Raw genomic sequence first — 15,419 nt, 5'->3', positions numbered from 1 at the left:
TTCTTTAGTTTTTCTCACCAACCTCTCACTTGCCACGTGGGCCCCTGCCTCTGAGCGATGAGTCCAGGTTCTGGAGCTGGCTGGACCTCTGCATCACCCTGCTATGTTGCACAAGCCCCCCAAGGATCAGGTTCCCATCCCGGGTTTCCTTGTCTGTCAATCGCAGAGGTAGAAGCTAAAGAGATGTAAGTCCTCTTCTGCTCTAAAATTCTGTGATTCACAAAGAAACCCAAATTGAAACAAAAATAGCACTTCCTGGGGCCTGGGTGGCTCAGTCGGTTCAGTGTCCGACTTCAGCTCAGGTCATGATCTCAGAGTTCATGAGTTCAATCCCCACATCGGCCATCGGGCTGACAGCTCAGAGCCTGGAGCCTACTTCAGATTCTGTGTCTCCTCTCTCTCTCTGCCCCTCCCCAACTCATGCTCGCTCGCTCTCTCTCTCTCTCAAAAATAAACAAACATTAAAAAAATTCTCTAAAAATAGCATTTCCTTCTCTCAAACTGACAACCGTTGTTATTAGTATTTAAAACAAAATAAAACATCGTCATTTTTCTGTGAGGATTCAGGCAAATGAGCATTCACGTGCCACTCCTGCTGGAGGAACCGTGAACTGGCACAACCTTATCTGAACACGAATGTCGCCGCAAGCAGAAACCTTTGAAGATGGGGTTAGTGTCTCTGCACTGTCTTCTGTGTTCAGGTATTCATCTGAAGGAAATCAAAGTAAAGGACTGATGCTGAGGGCACGGATGTGATGAAGAACGTGGACTTGGGTCCGTAGGCCCATCCCTCACCCCCTATGTGACCCTGGAGAAGTGACTTAACCTCTGCCTCTGTCTTCTATTCTGTAAAAGTGGGATAGTAATAATACCTTCCTCTGGGGGCTGCTCTAAGGACAAGCGAGTACCTGTAAAATCCTAAGAGGAACACCAAACATATAGTAGGTGCCGAGTCATCTGATCTGTTATTAATATACAAGAAGGTTCACTGCAGCATTATGTATACCAAAACTTGCAAACAACTTAAATATCCAGATTTGGAGGAATAGTCAAATCATGTAGACACGTCGTTAAACTCAAATGTGATGCAGCCATTTAAGAAAATCACGTAAGGTACTGATGCCAGGAAAAGCACACAGAGCACTGGTGCAAACAAGCGTAGAGAAGTTGGACACCAAAGCAAACAGGCAGTACACCTGCCAACTGAAAAAGAAAAACACACAAGTACATGCACAGAAATGCAAATTTAAAAGACTAGAAGGAAGGAAACCCAAGAACACAAGCCTGACTTTCAGGTGATTTTTGTTCTCCGTTTGATACTTTTCAATATATTCTTCAAGTGCCACCAAAGGGGTGTTCATTTTATAAGCAGAAAACAGTAATTACTGCGGGCTTTTGTTTTGTTTTGCATTTGTATTTCAGGTTCTGAGTGTGAGATGCGGATGGCTACCATGTCTGTAAAGAACAGCACTTGCTTCGAGGTAGAGACATAAGGACACGCAGGGATCACCACGAAGCTCCCAGGGCTGGCTGTCAGGGCAATACTTCTGTAGCAACTAAAAGTAATGTTTTTTCTTCTAAGATACTTCAGACTTCCTCCCTAAAAGTCTCTACTTATGTCATGAACGACCATAGTGGCGGTATAAAGCGGCCATTCAATGAGCATGGCTTACACAAGCCAGGGTCTGTGCTCAGTCGCTCAAAATCATGACTTTGTATAATCCTCGTTCAGCCTGTGTGTTTTTGCCATCTACAGATGAGAACATTGAGGCTCCCAAGGGCAGTTTTACTAAAGGTAAAAGCTCAGTAAGTGACCAAGGCAGGCGCAGAAGCCAGGCCAAACTCACGTTCTTCCCTACTTGGCTACAACCCTCCTCCCCGCAATCCAAGTAGCACAACAATGTTTTAGAGACAAGCACTGGAGTGGCACTGTCAGGTCTAAAGCAGGAATAATGTGTGGAAATTTTGTTGGGTCAATGAATTGCGGGAGAAGTGAAAGTAGGAAGAGGCCTTTTAGAGCAAAGTGATTCTGGAGATAATTATCGAAACCAAAAGGTAAGCAAACTATAGGTTAAAGAACTCTTCAGACTGCCATTCCTTCCCATACCCCTGTGCCAACGGAGCACAGATGTGGGATGTGTTCTAAAGCAAGAAGGTAAGATTCACTGCTGAGCTGGCAACAAGGAATAAAGTTGGAAGCCACCTTGGAAATCCAAAATGATACTTTTCCATTCATCCTGATGACAGTATGAAACCTCAGGGAGCTCTAACTGGTGGAGAGAAACATTATAATTATAGTAATATTCCAGTAGAGGTAAGGGAAGCCTCCAAGTTCATCTAGACTCCATTACTCCATTGAGATTTTCAACTCCACATTTCGGCAAGCATGGCTTAAATTTTTTATAGTTGCTTAGTTGAACTACAATGTGCCTTTGAATGATTTTTGGTAATTAGTGAATGTATCGCACAGTTATAAGCCATCCTCTGAGACTGTACAATCAGTGGCACTTACACTGAAGACATAAAATTCTAAGATGAAAACGGTCACCTGAACCCTATCGTGCCCCTACTAACTGCTTTTGCTGGTTAACTAAAGAAAGTAAAATGTTTACATAATAGCTGAGTCAACTTTGATCTTTGAGAGCTGGAGTCATCAATGCCAGTCCCCTGAAGGTGCCTCCGTGTCTTTGGGCAATACAGAGAAGATACCAGAGGCACTTACCCGCACTGCTTCAGACTTTTTGTGAAACATCTCTTCCATGTTCTTTGCCAGCTTTTTCACCAGTTGGAGGCCATCGATTTCTTCTATGGCTACATCTTTCTCATACTCTTTGTATTTCTGTAAGGAGGGAAGGCAACAAGAAAGGCATAAAACAGCACACCTATGATTCTGGAGCATACCTACTTACAAGGCATAAATAGGACCATCTCTCTTGGGTTTGGGGAGATTGGACTGTATTTCGAAATTATTAAATCAACTAAGGAGAAATGTGAAAATTGGCTCTGGCTGTCTTAGAAACTTAACTAGCACCCAGGAAAGAAATGAAACAAAACCCTAAAGCAATCAAACTCTTTATCATCCGTCCTCTTCAGTTCCTGAAATCAACACTCTACACTTTGGACTTGACCACACTCAGTCGTCCTGGAGGACTGCCCAGATTTGCTAGCTATCACACAGCCAATGCCACTAGAAACTGACTGTTCCAAATGTGCCATAAAATAAAAATGAAGAAATTCAACTCGTGTGTGTGTGTGTGTGTGTGTGCTTTTTCCTTTGAACATCACAAACTTAATTTTTTCATGGCCAAAGACCAGGGATTTAGGGAAAGAGAGTTTCAAGGCTATGACTGTAATGTATAACTCCTGCAGGAGTCGGCAAAATATAATCCTTGGGCCAAATCTAATCCATCACCTATTTTTATAAATAAAGCTTTATTGGGACAAAACCACACCCATATGTTTATGTATTCAATCAAGTTTAATACTAACAACAGAGACCAGATGACCCACAAAGACTAAAATATTTACTCTTTTTTATAGAAAAAGTATGCCAACTCCTAAACTGGAATGGGAACTGAAGAAGGGAAGGTCACATGGCAGAGCATCTTATAAACATTTTATAATGAGAGAGTCCTTGCCATGGATTTTAGCATTTCAATTCCCTCTACTAAATGTTCATCATGGACTTCTTATGTTATCCTCAATGAGCTCACAGAAAGGAGAATGTATAATAAGTACAAAAACCATAAAAATACTTTATATAAGATTTCATAATGTGTTCATCTGTTCATAAAAGACTGATTTAACCCATAATTTACTCAAACTCTCAAAGACAATTTTTCACTTAAAGCCTATCACATACTCTAGTGATTTATCTGTTGAAAGCAGCAGTTCTCAAAGTGATCCATGACCCCTGAGGATTCTCTGAGACCCTTTCAGGGGTCCCTCAAATTTTCCTTTTCCCCAACAGCATATCTATGTGAAGCCAGATTTTCTTCATAGATTTAAAAAAATCACAACAGACCGAACACAGAAACTGACATGAGGATCCACCTGTCTTCTCGTAAACCATTAAAAAGATCTGAAAAAATGAAAAAAAAAAAAAAAGTGCCACTCCTCTTTCTTTTTTTGGGGGGGGGGGAAACACAATTGGTTTTCATAAAATATGTTACTTATGTTAATATGTAATGAGTTTTTATGCTTGAATTCATTAATTTTTAAATGTCTCAGTTTTAATTTCTAATACGCCAAATATCCATAGATACAACCCACATTAGCAGAAGCTCTTAGGGGTCCTCAGTATTTTGTAAGAATGTAAAGGGGTCCTGGGACCAGAAAGTTTGGTTTAACTAAAGATTTAATTTCATTCCCACTGGAAAGAAATATTGTTTATTAATAAATACCTCCCAAATGGGGTTTGAAATAACTTCAATGTCAGCAGGAATTTCTCACATTTACACAGCTTACAAAAGACTGGGAAACTAAAAATACTGGGGGCCTTACATTCACTTGTATTTGTTAGGAGAACCTGAACCACTTACTAGCCCCTCACGCCAAACTCCTACTTAGAAAAAACAAGGGGCTCCACATCTTATCTCAGCTTTAAAGACCTTGAGAGTCATTTCTGAAGAGGAAGATAGACTGACATTTTTAGCAGAAGGATAATTTTTGAAATAAAAGTTTAAACTGATTTTCTACCCATGTCCTCTCTTTTACTTTAAAAAATGTACACTGAGAGGAGGCTGTTGTTCCTTGCCCAGAGAAAGGGAGTGTGTGTGTGTGTGTGTGTGTGTGTGTGTGTGTGTGTGTGTGTGAGACACAAAGTACTTCCCTTCCTAGCTTAGATTTCCAAGTCGATTGAGGCAATAATACTGGGTGCCGTGAAAAGACAAGAGCAGAGTTTGAGGACAGAGGGAATGACCCTATGGGAACGAATATAAGAGAGAATTCTTCTGATCCCTCAGACTAAAATGAAGTCCCTAGAGTCTGACGGCATCTGGCTCGTGTCCCCAGAGCCCAGCACTGAACACTGATAGAGCAGAGGTGAGGAGGGCAGGAAGGGACCCCCAGACTGGGCATTGGGAACTCTAACCTAAATGTCAGGCCTAAGGGCCTGGTATTTCTGAGAATTAAGGTGAGCCTAACGAAATATACAAAATGCTATTTAGACCGCCTGAGTCTGGACCAAGACAGACATCTGCTACGTTATTCGTAAGATGCTCAGTGCTGCTCCGCACTGTCCTATAACGGACCATGGGTTGTAAGTAACACACTTCTCCTTGCTGCCTGAAAATATCCATAAGCATCTTACATGTTTGTCTTGAGAGTCTCTCTTGCAGCTCACCTGGAAAACAACTCCTCCTTCTAGCTTTCCCTTCCTCTTAGACAAGGCTGTATTGGTTATCCAAGATGAGGGGGCTGTACCCTTCCTTTGAGCTCCAGAGCACTCTGTGCTCATCTCTCCTGGCACTATATAGCTCATGTGGCCTGCGGGGCAAGGACAGGCCCTTGTGATCACCCACAGCAGACACTCACAGGACTTCTCCGAAGGAAGCTTAATGCGAAACAATTTCAAAGTTACAGTACAAAGAAGATACACGCAAGGGTACAGCTACATTGTGCTCTGGTCCCATAAATGTGACCTCTCCACCCCTTGAGAGTCTAACTGGATTGGCATGAGATGTGGGGCTCCAGCCAGCAGCCCAACTCCAGCTCAAGCTAACAGCGTCCTCTGGTGTATGAATAAAACTTCAATGACAATCACTGGAAACATTCCCTAAGTTCAAATGTAAGCCAATGCTTTTGGAGCCAAAAGTCCTGGGGGTTCTCTGCTGCCTGCCAGATGTGTTCCAAAAGCCAACAGCTGAGGCCAGCCTATACCCAAGGCTGATTCACTACCAAAAGTGCAAAGTTCAAGAAGCGAGTAAAATGAAACAAAATTGTCAATCTATTATTTACAGAGTCAGTGAAATAAATCTCTGTCTCCTGTAATTCTGTAACCGAAGGTGATCTAGAGGCTAAAGAAAAATAACACAGATTTCACAATGAGCCTTTACCTGAATCTTTTTTTACATAGGGCCTCACTATTCTGGCCATATCTGTTCCTTGCATGTGTTTTCTCCCAAGAGTCCTCTAGAAGGGAATGGATTTAACTCCACCAGCCCCCAAGTTTTCATGAGATCCTCCTACATCCTCTCTCCCTCTGAGTCTGCTCTGTGAAAAGGAGCCAGTCGCATTACGGAGGGCTGTCAGTCTCTCAGGGCCACTTGTGCCTGGTGACCTAGCTAAACAATCTCAACACAAAACTCTCTGCCGAGCTCAGGACGCCAGATCTGGGACAAACGCAACCACTCACTGGTTCCATCCCTCTGCCAGCCCAAGTCCTCTCCCTTCAGGACATGTGACGATGGGTCCTCCCTGCCAATGAGCCAAGCCTGTACTACTTTCTCCCCACCCTGGGGAAGTTCTCCCATAAGCAAAAAAAAAAAAAAAAAAAGAAAAAGAAAAATCCTACTTTTCAAGATGTGTTAATGCCTGTTGGAATTGGGTCAAACAACGTAATGCCTTACTCTTACCAGGAAACGTTACACTTTGCTGGAATCAAAGGATTCTGAAGAACAGAGAGAGTAACACAGTGACAGCCATTAACCAGTTGTAATAAGCACTTAGTAGCTTGGGATGGTCATATGTATCAGAACCTTTAAGAATGTGCCTAGTGTAGGGCGCCTGGGTGGCTCAGTCAGTTGAGCATCCGACTTCGGCTCAGGTCATGATCTTGCGGTCTGTGAGTCCGAGACCTGTGTCAGGCTCTGTGCTGACAGCTCAGAGCCTGGAGACTGCTTCGAATTCTGTGTCTCCCTGTCTCTCTACCCCTCCCCTGCTCATGCTCTCTCTGTCCAAAACAAATTAATATTAAAAACAATTTAAAAAAAAGAATGTGCCTACTGTATAAAACCAAGCAATTTGACCTCCAGCAACTAGAAAGAGGAAGCTACAACAGTACAAGAGAATTCCACAGAGCCATCCCAAATTGTGTAAAGCAACGTAGGAACCGTGCACCCAGTATATTACAATATGTTCCAAACGATAATCAGTACCTTTTTGTTTTAAATTACTAATCTCCTGTATACACCCATACACAGGAACACCCTGCTACAAGGATACAGACATATGCCATGTATTCACAGCTGGCTATATGATTACCCAGGATTTTTTTTCTTCCTTTTCTTGCTTACCTGTATTTTCTAATTTTTACAATGAACATACTATTTTGGAAATTAGAAAATATAAAAGTTGTAGTTATGTGCGAACAGCATATGGGCACCTAATAAACAGATTTCTTTAGGGAAATGTGGTCCCAATTAGAATCTGTGTAATTAAGCGGCGTGTCTTCATTAGCAGAACCTAAGGAAGTCAGTAAAATGAGTCCTCTGTGTACCACAGGCTCAGCACGGTGCCGGAAGCTTTTCACATATTAATTTGTCTAATCCTCACAGCCACCGAGAGGTAGGTATTATCCCCAAATTGCAGATGGAGAACTGAGGCACGGAGAGGTTTAGTCAGGAGTTGGAAGCCAAATGGTCAGAGTGAATTTTAAACCTATTGAGGTCTGACTTCTAATCGCTTGGTCTTTTGAACTTGGGGATAGGGATAAAGGACAGGCAGTCTAAATATTCGCAAACTTATTTCAGAGGGCCCGTTTGACTGTTGTGCTAACCCCCTGTCTCAGTGCTCTTGTAGCCAAAGGTGGCTTGGACTCACCAAGAGAGTCAAATACCAAACCCCGACGACCTGCCCTGTCCAATGACGGCTGCAGCTGTTCCCAGGCTCCCCTAGGGGAGCAAAAGCCATGCAGCCAGGGTACCCTGGACACCACAGCAGGGGGCTCTGTCCCTCCCAGGGCCCCTCAGGGGGTGAGCTTGGAGCCCGGCCTCAAAGGAGCAGACACAGCTCTTGACAATGAAAATATCTGGAGAGAGAAGCACACCCACTCTGAAATGAGCCCTGGAGCCTTAATTATGAATTACTCCTTGGCTGTGTTTGGGTTACAAAACGTCTTTTGTCCTCCAAGGTACCAAGAAAGACCTGGAGGCAAATCACCCCCAAACTCCTTTTCCTCCAGGGTCTGCCTCCCCACACAGCTGTGTAGGCAGTGGCACTTTATTTCCTATAGCTTCAAGGACTGCACCAGCAATTATATGTTTCATATGAAAGCAGCAGCCCTTCAGCTGGGAAAAGGAGTCAGGGAAGGGTCAGCAGTTCCCTGTAAACACACAAAGGAAGGCAGAGGAAAAGACAGGACACATAAGAGATACCATGCCACCTCATTAAAAACTCAGGCCAGGCTGGATTTGAATCTCGTCTCCAGCACATTTCATTTGTTCTGCAAGCTTCTCTTTTGTGTCTCTGGTATGTCAGGCAGGGTACTAGACACCAAGCACAATGATGAGTAAAGCCAAGTTGCAGAAAGCTGGCAGCTTTGGTCAGGAGTGTTCTGCTGAGTAAACAGATTAATAAGACACATCATGGTAAGTACCCGGATGGGGAGGTCAAGGCAGTGACTCCCTTCTTGCTGGGCCTTTAATGGATAGCAAGGCTGGGAAGGTCAGAGACAAAACAGGCAATGGGCATGCCAGGAAGAGGGAGTAGCAGGGATGGAGGTCCAGGGACAAGAGGCTGCCTGGAGCTCAAGGAACCACCCACCCCCTGCCCCCTATTTCCATTTCACTGGTGCATGGGTGGACAAAGAAAGGGCTCTGCTGAGAGACGAGGCCAAAGAAGTAAGCACGGCTGGGCCATTAAGGGAGTGTGCTAGGATTAAGAGTTTGGACCTTATTCTCATTTGGGGAGGCGGTAGGGTATGGAGACAGGCTAGAGCCCACGCCCTGAAAGGATTCAAGGGTGGGAGGGACTCAGCAATTGGATGTGTGCTTTTGAAAAACTTTAGTGTGCAAAAAGGGGAGGAAGGAGGTAAAACTGGATGCAGAAAGGGAGTTGAGGGGCTTGAGTGGTTGGGATATGGGAGACAGAGCTGCAAAGAGGCCACAAGAATCTGAGGGATGGAGAGACGTGCTTCCTGGAAGGTATCAAGAGGGCTGACGGCCGGATGCAGCAGCAGCCTGGGCTGGCTGGCCACGTCACTTCCAAGAAATTGCCGAACCTCCTGGGCTTCGAGTCTCCTCCGAGTCTCCTCAGTCAGAGAGCCTGGGATCCTAATGCCCTTCTTCCAGGGCCGCTGGAGGGGGCTACTGGGAGGAAGTCTGTGAAAGCCCCCCGCGCAGTGACTGCACATAATACCCACTCCAAATCCTAATGCTCCCCTGGTTTTCCCTCTTGGCATTTCTGCTACGGAAGATAGTAGCGTGTGTTGTATTTTCACACGAGCGCTTTCTGGAACTGAAGTTCTTAACGTAAGAAACAAATTTCAACAGGTTGGTTGATGGTATCACGACTCTTTGCTGGGCCACCTCCAGCCTCTGGGTCTCCTCCTGGCTTGAGGCGGTAGCCAGAGATGCCTGAACAACACAGCCTGTAGCTTTAGCCAAGACCAGGGTGGAGGCAGAACACAGCCCTCCCCCAAGAACACCTCTCTGCATTAATGTCACAGAAGGAGAGCAAGCCTGAGACTTTTTATTCCCTCTGTCACAAGAGAACATCTGAAGCTTCCATTCCTTCTGTTAGCAGAATCAGCATTTGGCAAGAAATCTTGTGATGAGCCAAGAACATTCATCATTTGAGAAGGGAGACACAGAAATGCATTATTTCTGCAGCATCTATTTTGCCAGATCATTTCACACAAACACCAGGAAGAGAAAAGCACTGCTTCACTGTCAGAGCACTTAATGTTGTTCATACATTTGGGTCATTTTTTTCCTACGTGACAACTGCATATCTAGAAGTGAGTCACCTGGAACAGCACCCAAAGAGGGGGCTCCGGTTAGGAGACCTCTGGCCAGTCACGTTAATTGGGATAAGAGCCAAACATGAAGAGGGGCTCTGAGTACCTCTGTAACACCAGCAACAAAATGGCTCACACAGAAGACGGATGTAAGGGATTGCCCTGGGCCAAAGAGCTGGTGCATCCGAACATGGTCTCTTGGCCAAATTTTCTCACCAGACACTGAGATTCCATCTCTAGTTCAACATAATTCAACCACTGGATGAAGACTGGCAGAATGTCCAGGGGAGGGGATGGCAAGAGAATCTGGGGAGCTTACTCAAGCTCATGACTTGAGAGAAATTCTGAGAAACTGGCCTGCTTCTCCAACCCTCCCCTCAGCCTCCAGCACTTCCCTTGAAATCCCCTGACCCAGATCCCCCGGTAAACCCTGTTACTGGGAAAGCACCCTGGAGAGAGGCTAAGCCCAGAACCCTTCAAGGTGACTTGTTAACATAAGAGCAGAAGATACTCTATGTTCCTACCGTAAGGTTCAATTCTCGATCTTATTCTCATTCCTTCCAGCTCTGAAACAGCCACGGTACAGGAGCTAAACTCATTAAACCAATCATTTAAATAAGGATCACACCAACACAAAAAAAGAACCTCAACTGAACTCACTGCTATTTTCGTTCATTCAACAAATATTTGGAAATAGCCTACCATGTGCCAGGCGGGTGGAGAGAGTGGGGGACTATTGACAAATGCATGTGTTCCCTTGGGGTATAAGGAAGCCAACTTTTGGTTCATTTTCCTAAAAATACAGAATAAACAAGTTGGAACTGAGCTGCATGGGTCATTTCAATCTAAACTAGAGCCCCTATAGCCCACCTAGTCATTCTGTGCAGGTCTCCATCCGAGGTCACACTGTCTGCACTGCAGCTACATCATGTCTGCTGTATGTGGGAGGGTGTTGTGTGTCTCCTACTGAGCCCATAACAGTCTATAAAGCACAAACATATATTCTTCTTGAGGAGGGAGGGTGAGTACCAGGAAGTATGCACAAACCACAAGTCCTACAAACAATGAAAGCTTGGCCAGGAATAGGAAGGACATCACAGTCATCAGGGAGGAGAGAGGTCCCAGGGAAGGATATAAAACAACGCATTCACCCAGGGTCACAGGCAAGGGATGACTGTCCAGCATGTATAATTCCTTGCCTCTTGAGAAAAGAAGTCTATGAAGTATGCTATTAATGTACTGAGACAGTCATGAGCTGTCAAAAGATGGCTGATAAACAGAGGCAGGACATCTGTGACCCAGGTTTGATGCATAGTGGAAACAATGGTAGGTTGGGGTGGGGGGGAAGGGAAGGAAAAGTCTCTGTAGACTGTATGCAAACTCATCAGATATCCCTCCAATGGGAGAAACTGATTCAGCTCCCGCTGTCTCCTCAGTCTTACTCGCAGCAAAGATGGAGAACCACGATGGGATGGGTAAGAAAAATCTACGTGGATTTTGCTGGACTACTCTTGATTTTGGAACCTGGTAGCAGCATCCTGCTTGGCTTAGAATCGCTGGCTGGGGTTTAAGACTCAGGAAGATCAACAACACGAATACCACTTGCTAGATAGTTTGACATGGGGCTAGGATTGGGGATTTTCCAGCCAGGTGCACTAGGCTCTGTGCTAATGTTACCATTCACTGGCTATGTGACGAGCTGCTCAGTCTCCATCAGCTCCATTCCTTCATCAGTAAAGGGGATGATACCAGACCTCATAGTGTGCTTAGGGTGATCAAGTGGGGTCAAGTGTGTAAAGCACCCAGTAGGATGCTGGCCACAGAGGAATGTACTCAAAAAATGGTGATAGTGTTGGCAGAGGTGGGAGTACATTCTGACATTTGCTCTATAACTTCTGCAAATGATCATTCTCTTGCCTCAACAACAAGAAGAAACTCTGAACTGACATTCACAGTCTAACCGATGAACTAGCCCTGAAGGCTGATCCGGGCAGTGGCATTTTTCAAACACCTTCCCAAGGCACTGAGGGGTCTTCAACAGTAACTCTTTGGGGAATGGCTCCCTGCTGGCAGGAACTAGATGCTTGAAGTCTATTTGCATAGTGGAAATGACAGTTTCAGATGTTACTAAAGGTGTTGCAATAAAAACTAATCATCTACAATTTTTGGATTCTCTCCTTATAGGCAGTGTCATTTTCTTATTATGACATAAATGTACTTACTATTCCTCTCGACTCAATTATTGCATACAGAAGTGTCACTTCAAAATACAACACTCCAAAGTAATTATGCTTCCAAGTAAATATATCTCCAAAGCCTTTAAGCTGATGTTAGGAACGCTTCTTCTTAACCATAACAACGAACCCAACTGAATTCATGGAACTCCAGGTCGCAAAAGGATATTTTTCTATTTGAAAGTGAAAAGTGCCGTTTTGTACAAATAACTCTGTTTCACACAGGTATTCCAATCAGTGTCTCCAAGGTCCAAAAAATACCCACAATAAATGCAGTGCTCTTCCAGACCTAGGTAAGTGAGGAAAATGCTTACAGGATACAATTTTTTGCTGTCAAAGCCATCAGAACAAGAGACAACTTGCATAAGAAGAGACCCTGTTTAGGAACTGACAGAAGGAGGGGAAGACAGGGCACTAAATTACTACCCAAAGAACAAAATAGAGAGCAGGCAGGGAGCAGCTGGCCTCCAACGTCTGCAAGGCTGCAGAAAACGGAGACCACCTGTGGGATCGAACGATCACCTGCACGTAGTTCTTGCTCTCTGGGGAGAAAAGCATGGCTATGGACCGCCACTGAAGGCAGCAGAGTTTTCTCAATATGTTATTAAGAACCTCCAGCTGGGGGATGGAGGTTGTGGTCTGGTCTAAATTACTTCTCAAGGTGCCTTCTGGTACTCACCTCAAAGAAGCACTGCCACAAGAACTACCAGGGACCCCCACCTGAGTGTCACTGGAGTCCCTGTTCCCAGCTAGCTGTTTGGAGCGCCCTCCATTAAATCACAGAGTTCTGGGGACACTGCTCCTTAGAACAGCGGCTCTGCAGTGGGTGGTCTCTGACAGATTTCTCGTACTTTCAGACTGTCAGCTCCTGAATTAAAAGATGGATATCTCTCCTCTCCCTGTTTTACCGTCTATGCTCCTTTTTTTTTTAACCTTGATAAGTCTCATAAGCTTTTACTGTTCAACACAGTCAACTGGACAAATGCCACTGATAAATTTTAGCTCTGTGGTGATAAAACTGAGTGTGAACGCTGCATTAGATTCCCGTTTTATATGAGGGAAATTAAGTCAGAGGCAAGCTACTAAACCAGCTGTTGCTATGACTGTCCTTGCCCTTGCATGGTGGCATAACATACGGCTTGAAAAATGGGAAATTCACCTGTCTACTGAACAAAATCAAATGGACTCAGTGCTTATTTTTAAAAAATCCAGTTCCTGGGTATTTTCTGGATTATTGCATGGGGATCTGAGGCTCTGAAATGCAAACATTATGCTGCGCCTACATCCTCACAACACTAAATGCCAAAATGATGACTACAGGTCCATGTGTGTTAGACAGAAAAATCTCATTGTATGCATTCATGACTGTTTTATGTATGCCAACGAATTTAAATACAGCCAAGCCACAAATAATACATTACTTTACAAAGCCGGACTACTTGAGATAGATTATTTTCTCCAGCCTACTCTTTTCAAACACAGTGTTCTAATGTTCCAAGTTAAAAGAATTCATCCTTCCTGCTCCCCAAGGATCAGAGGGAATAGCAACAACAGTGACAATAATAATTTATTTTTAATAATAACAACCAACATTTATTGAGCACTTAACTTTCAGTCAGATTGGTATTGTTCTCTCCCATTTTACAGAGACATTAGCCAAGTTACCAAGGTTATACTACCGGTAAGTGGTTGGATGAATTAGAGGGACAGGAGTTACTATAACAAAAATATCTCAAAATCTCAGGGGCTTAACGCAATAGACATTTATTTCTTGTTCATGTAACCAACTGTTCCTTGTCTTCAGTTTTCCACGTAGTGATTTAAGGACCCAGGACCCTCCCATTGTGCGTCTCAGCTCTCCCCTCAGACCTTGGAGTCTCCTGCATTCAGCCAGCAGATGGGAAGAGAGGGTGTGGAGAAGGACACGCCTGCTTCCTCACTCCGAAGCCTGGAAGCGACATGCATCAGCCATGCTCACCTTCCACTGGCACTTAACTGACCACATGGACCACCCCGATGTACCAGAGCCCGGGAAACGGAACTGGTGGCTTCGGAGCCATATTCAGGCTTTAAGTCGAACTGTGGAAATGGACGCTTAAATCTTCCAGGATCTGTGAGCTCTCTGTGCTGCTGTCACGGAGCCAGGATTCGAACCCAGGCAGCATAGCCCCAGAGTCTATGCTCTCAACCACCACACTTCAGTTTAGCTTGATAAACTGGAAATAGATGAAACCTCCGATTAAAACTTGGCTAGGAACCATCTACAAGATGGATAATTTGGAGCTGGCACAATCAAGTCACAATCTACAGAAAGGATAATATGACCCAACCACTTGTATGTGTAATTACGGTCAGGCTCAGATGTTAAAGGCCAAGATATTGCAACACAGAAAGGAACACACTATAAACAATTCTTAGACCTTCTGTCCAATTTCCTTAATCCCAGCTCAAATAAAACTGCTATTTGAATAACACCAGTGACCTTCTCTAGCATATGATATTAGTTGTCCAGGCACCACAAAAGTTAATTGGCTTAACTAAAGTCTCTTTAATTCTATATCCAAGATGTCCTGGAAATCGAAGGCAATCAATGAATGAGTCTGCAAGATCTGTAACAAGCTTAGAGCTAATACTATTTGCAGCTGCTCAAGTGGTTTCTGTACTTAACAGAGCCAGAAGCTGGAATGAGGGTTAGGACGCTGCATCCGAATGAACCTTTAACTCCATCCACTCCAAACTGAACACAGGCTCTGGTTTATGGCACAGCTAGACCCTAGCTCTTCATTGGGGAATTTAGAGAACCATGGTGGGATCGTGCTTAACAGTTTGAACCAGCCCTCTGTCCTGCTGAAAGGAAGAGCTAAAAACTCAGTCTCCCTCTTCATGGTGGAAAGCTTCCCCTGTAGAAAGGTTGGGGAGATTCTGTTCCCTACTGCTGAGGTCAGACGCTAAGAGAAAACAGTCCAGAGCATCAGCATTCTCCGTGGAAACATCTCTTTGCCTCACATTTGCCCACAGATGCTCTACGAGTTTGCAGCAGGTGACACCCCATTTTATCCACCATAAACAGTTTCAAAAATTGAAGGCGTCACAGCAGAACCACCCCTATGCTGAAATGCAAGACATAATCAGAGCCTTTGAGGAGTTTAGCTGTCCCTAACTTCACCACCAGTGATTTTTTTTTTTTTTTTTTTACATACTTCGCCAAGCCCGGCACATAGCACTTTTCTCCAATATTCTTATTTTTTTTATTTATTTTTTTATTTTTTAAAATTTACATCCAAATT

The 15,419-nt window shown here is 44.2% G+C and overlaps 1 protein-coding gene across 1 annotated transcript in view; it reads right to left on the bottom strand.

Annotated features, from left to right (window-relative positions):
- The window catches only part of CACNA2D3 (calcium voltage-gated channel auxiliary subunit alpha2delta 3), an 863,383-nt gene that overhangs the window by 682,239 nt on the left and 165,725 nt on the right, over positions 1-15,419 (bottom strand). The window contains exon 3 of the mRNA XM_030307036.1: positions 2,723-2,839. Within this exon, the coding sequence (XP_030162896.1) occupies positions 2,723-2,839 (117 nt within the window). The remainder of the gene's footprint in view (positions 1-2,722; positions 2,840-15,419) is intronic.

The sequence above is a fragment of the Lynx canadensis genome, chromosome A2 (genome assembly GCF_007474595.2).
Source record: "Lynx canadensis isolate LIC74 chromosome A2, mLynCan4.pri.v2, whole genome shotgun sequence".
Classification (NCBI taxonomy): Eukaryota; Metazoa; Chordata; class Mammalia; order Carnivora; family Felidae; genus Lynx; species Lynx canadensis.
This window is presented reverse-complemented; position numbering and strand designations above follow the sequence as displayed.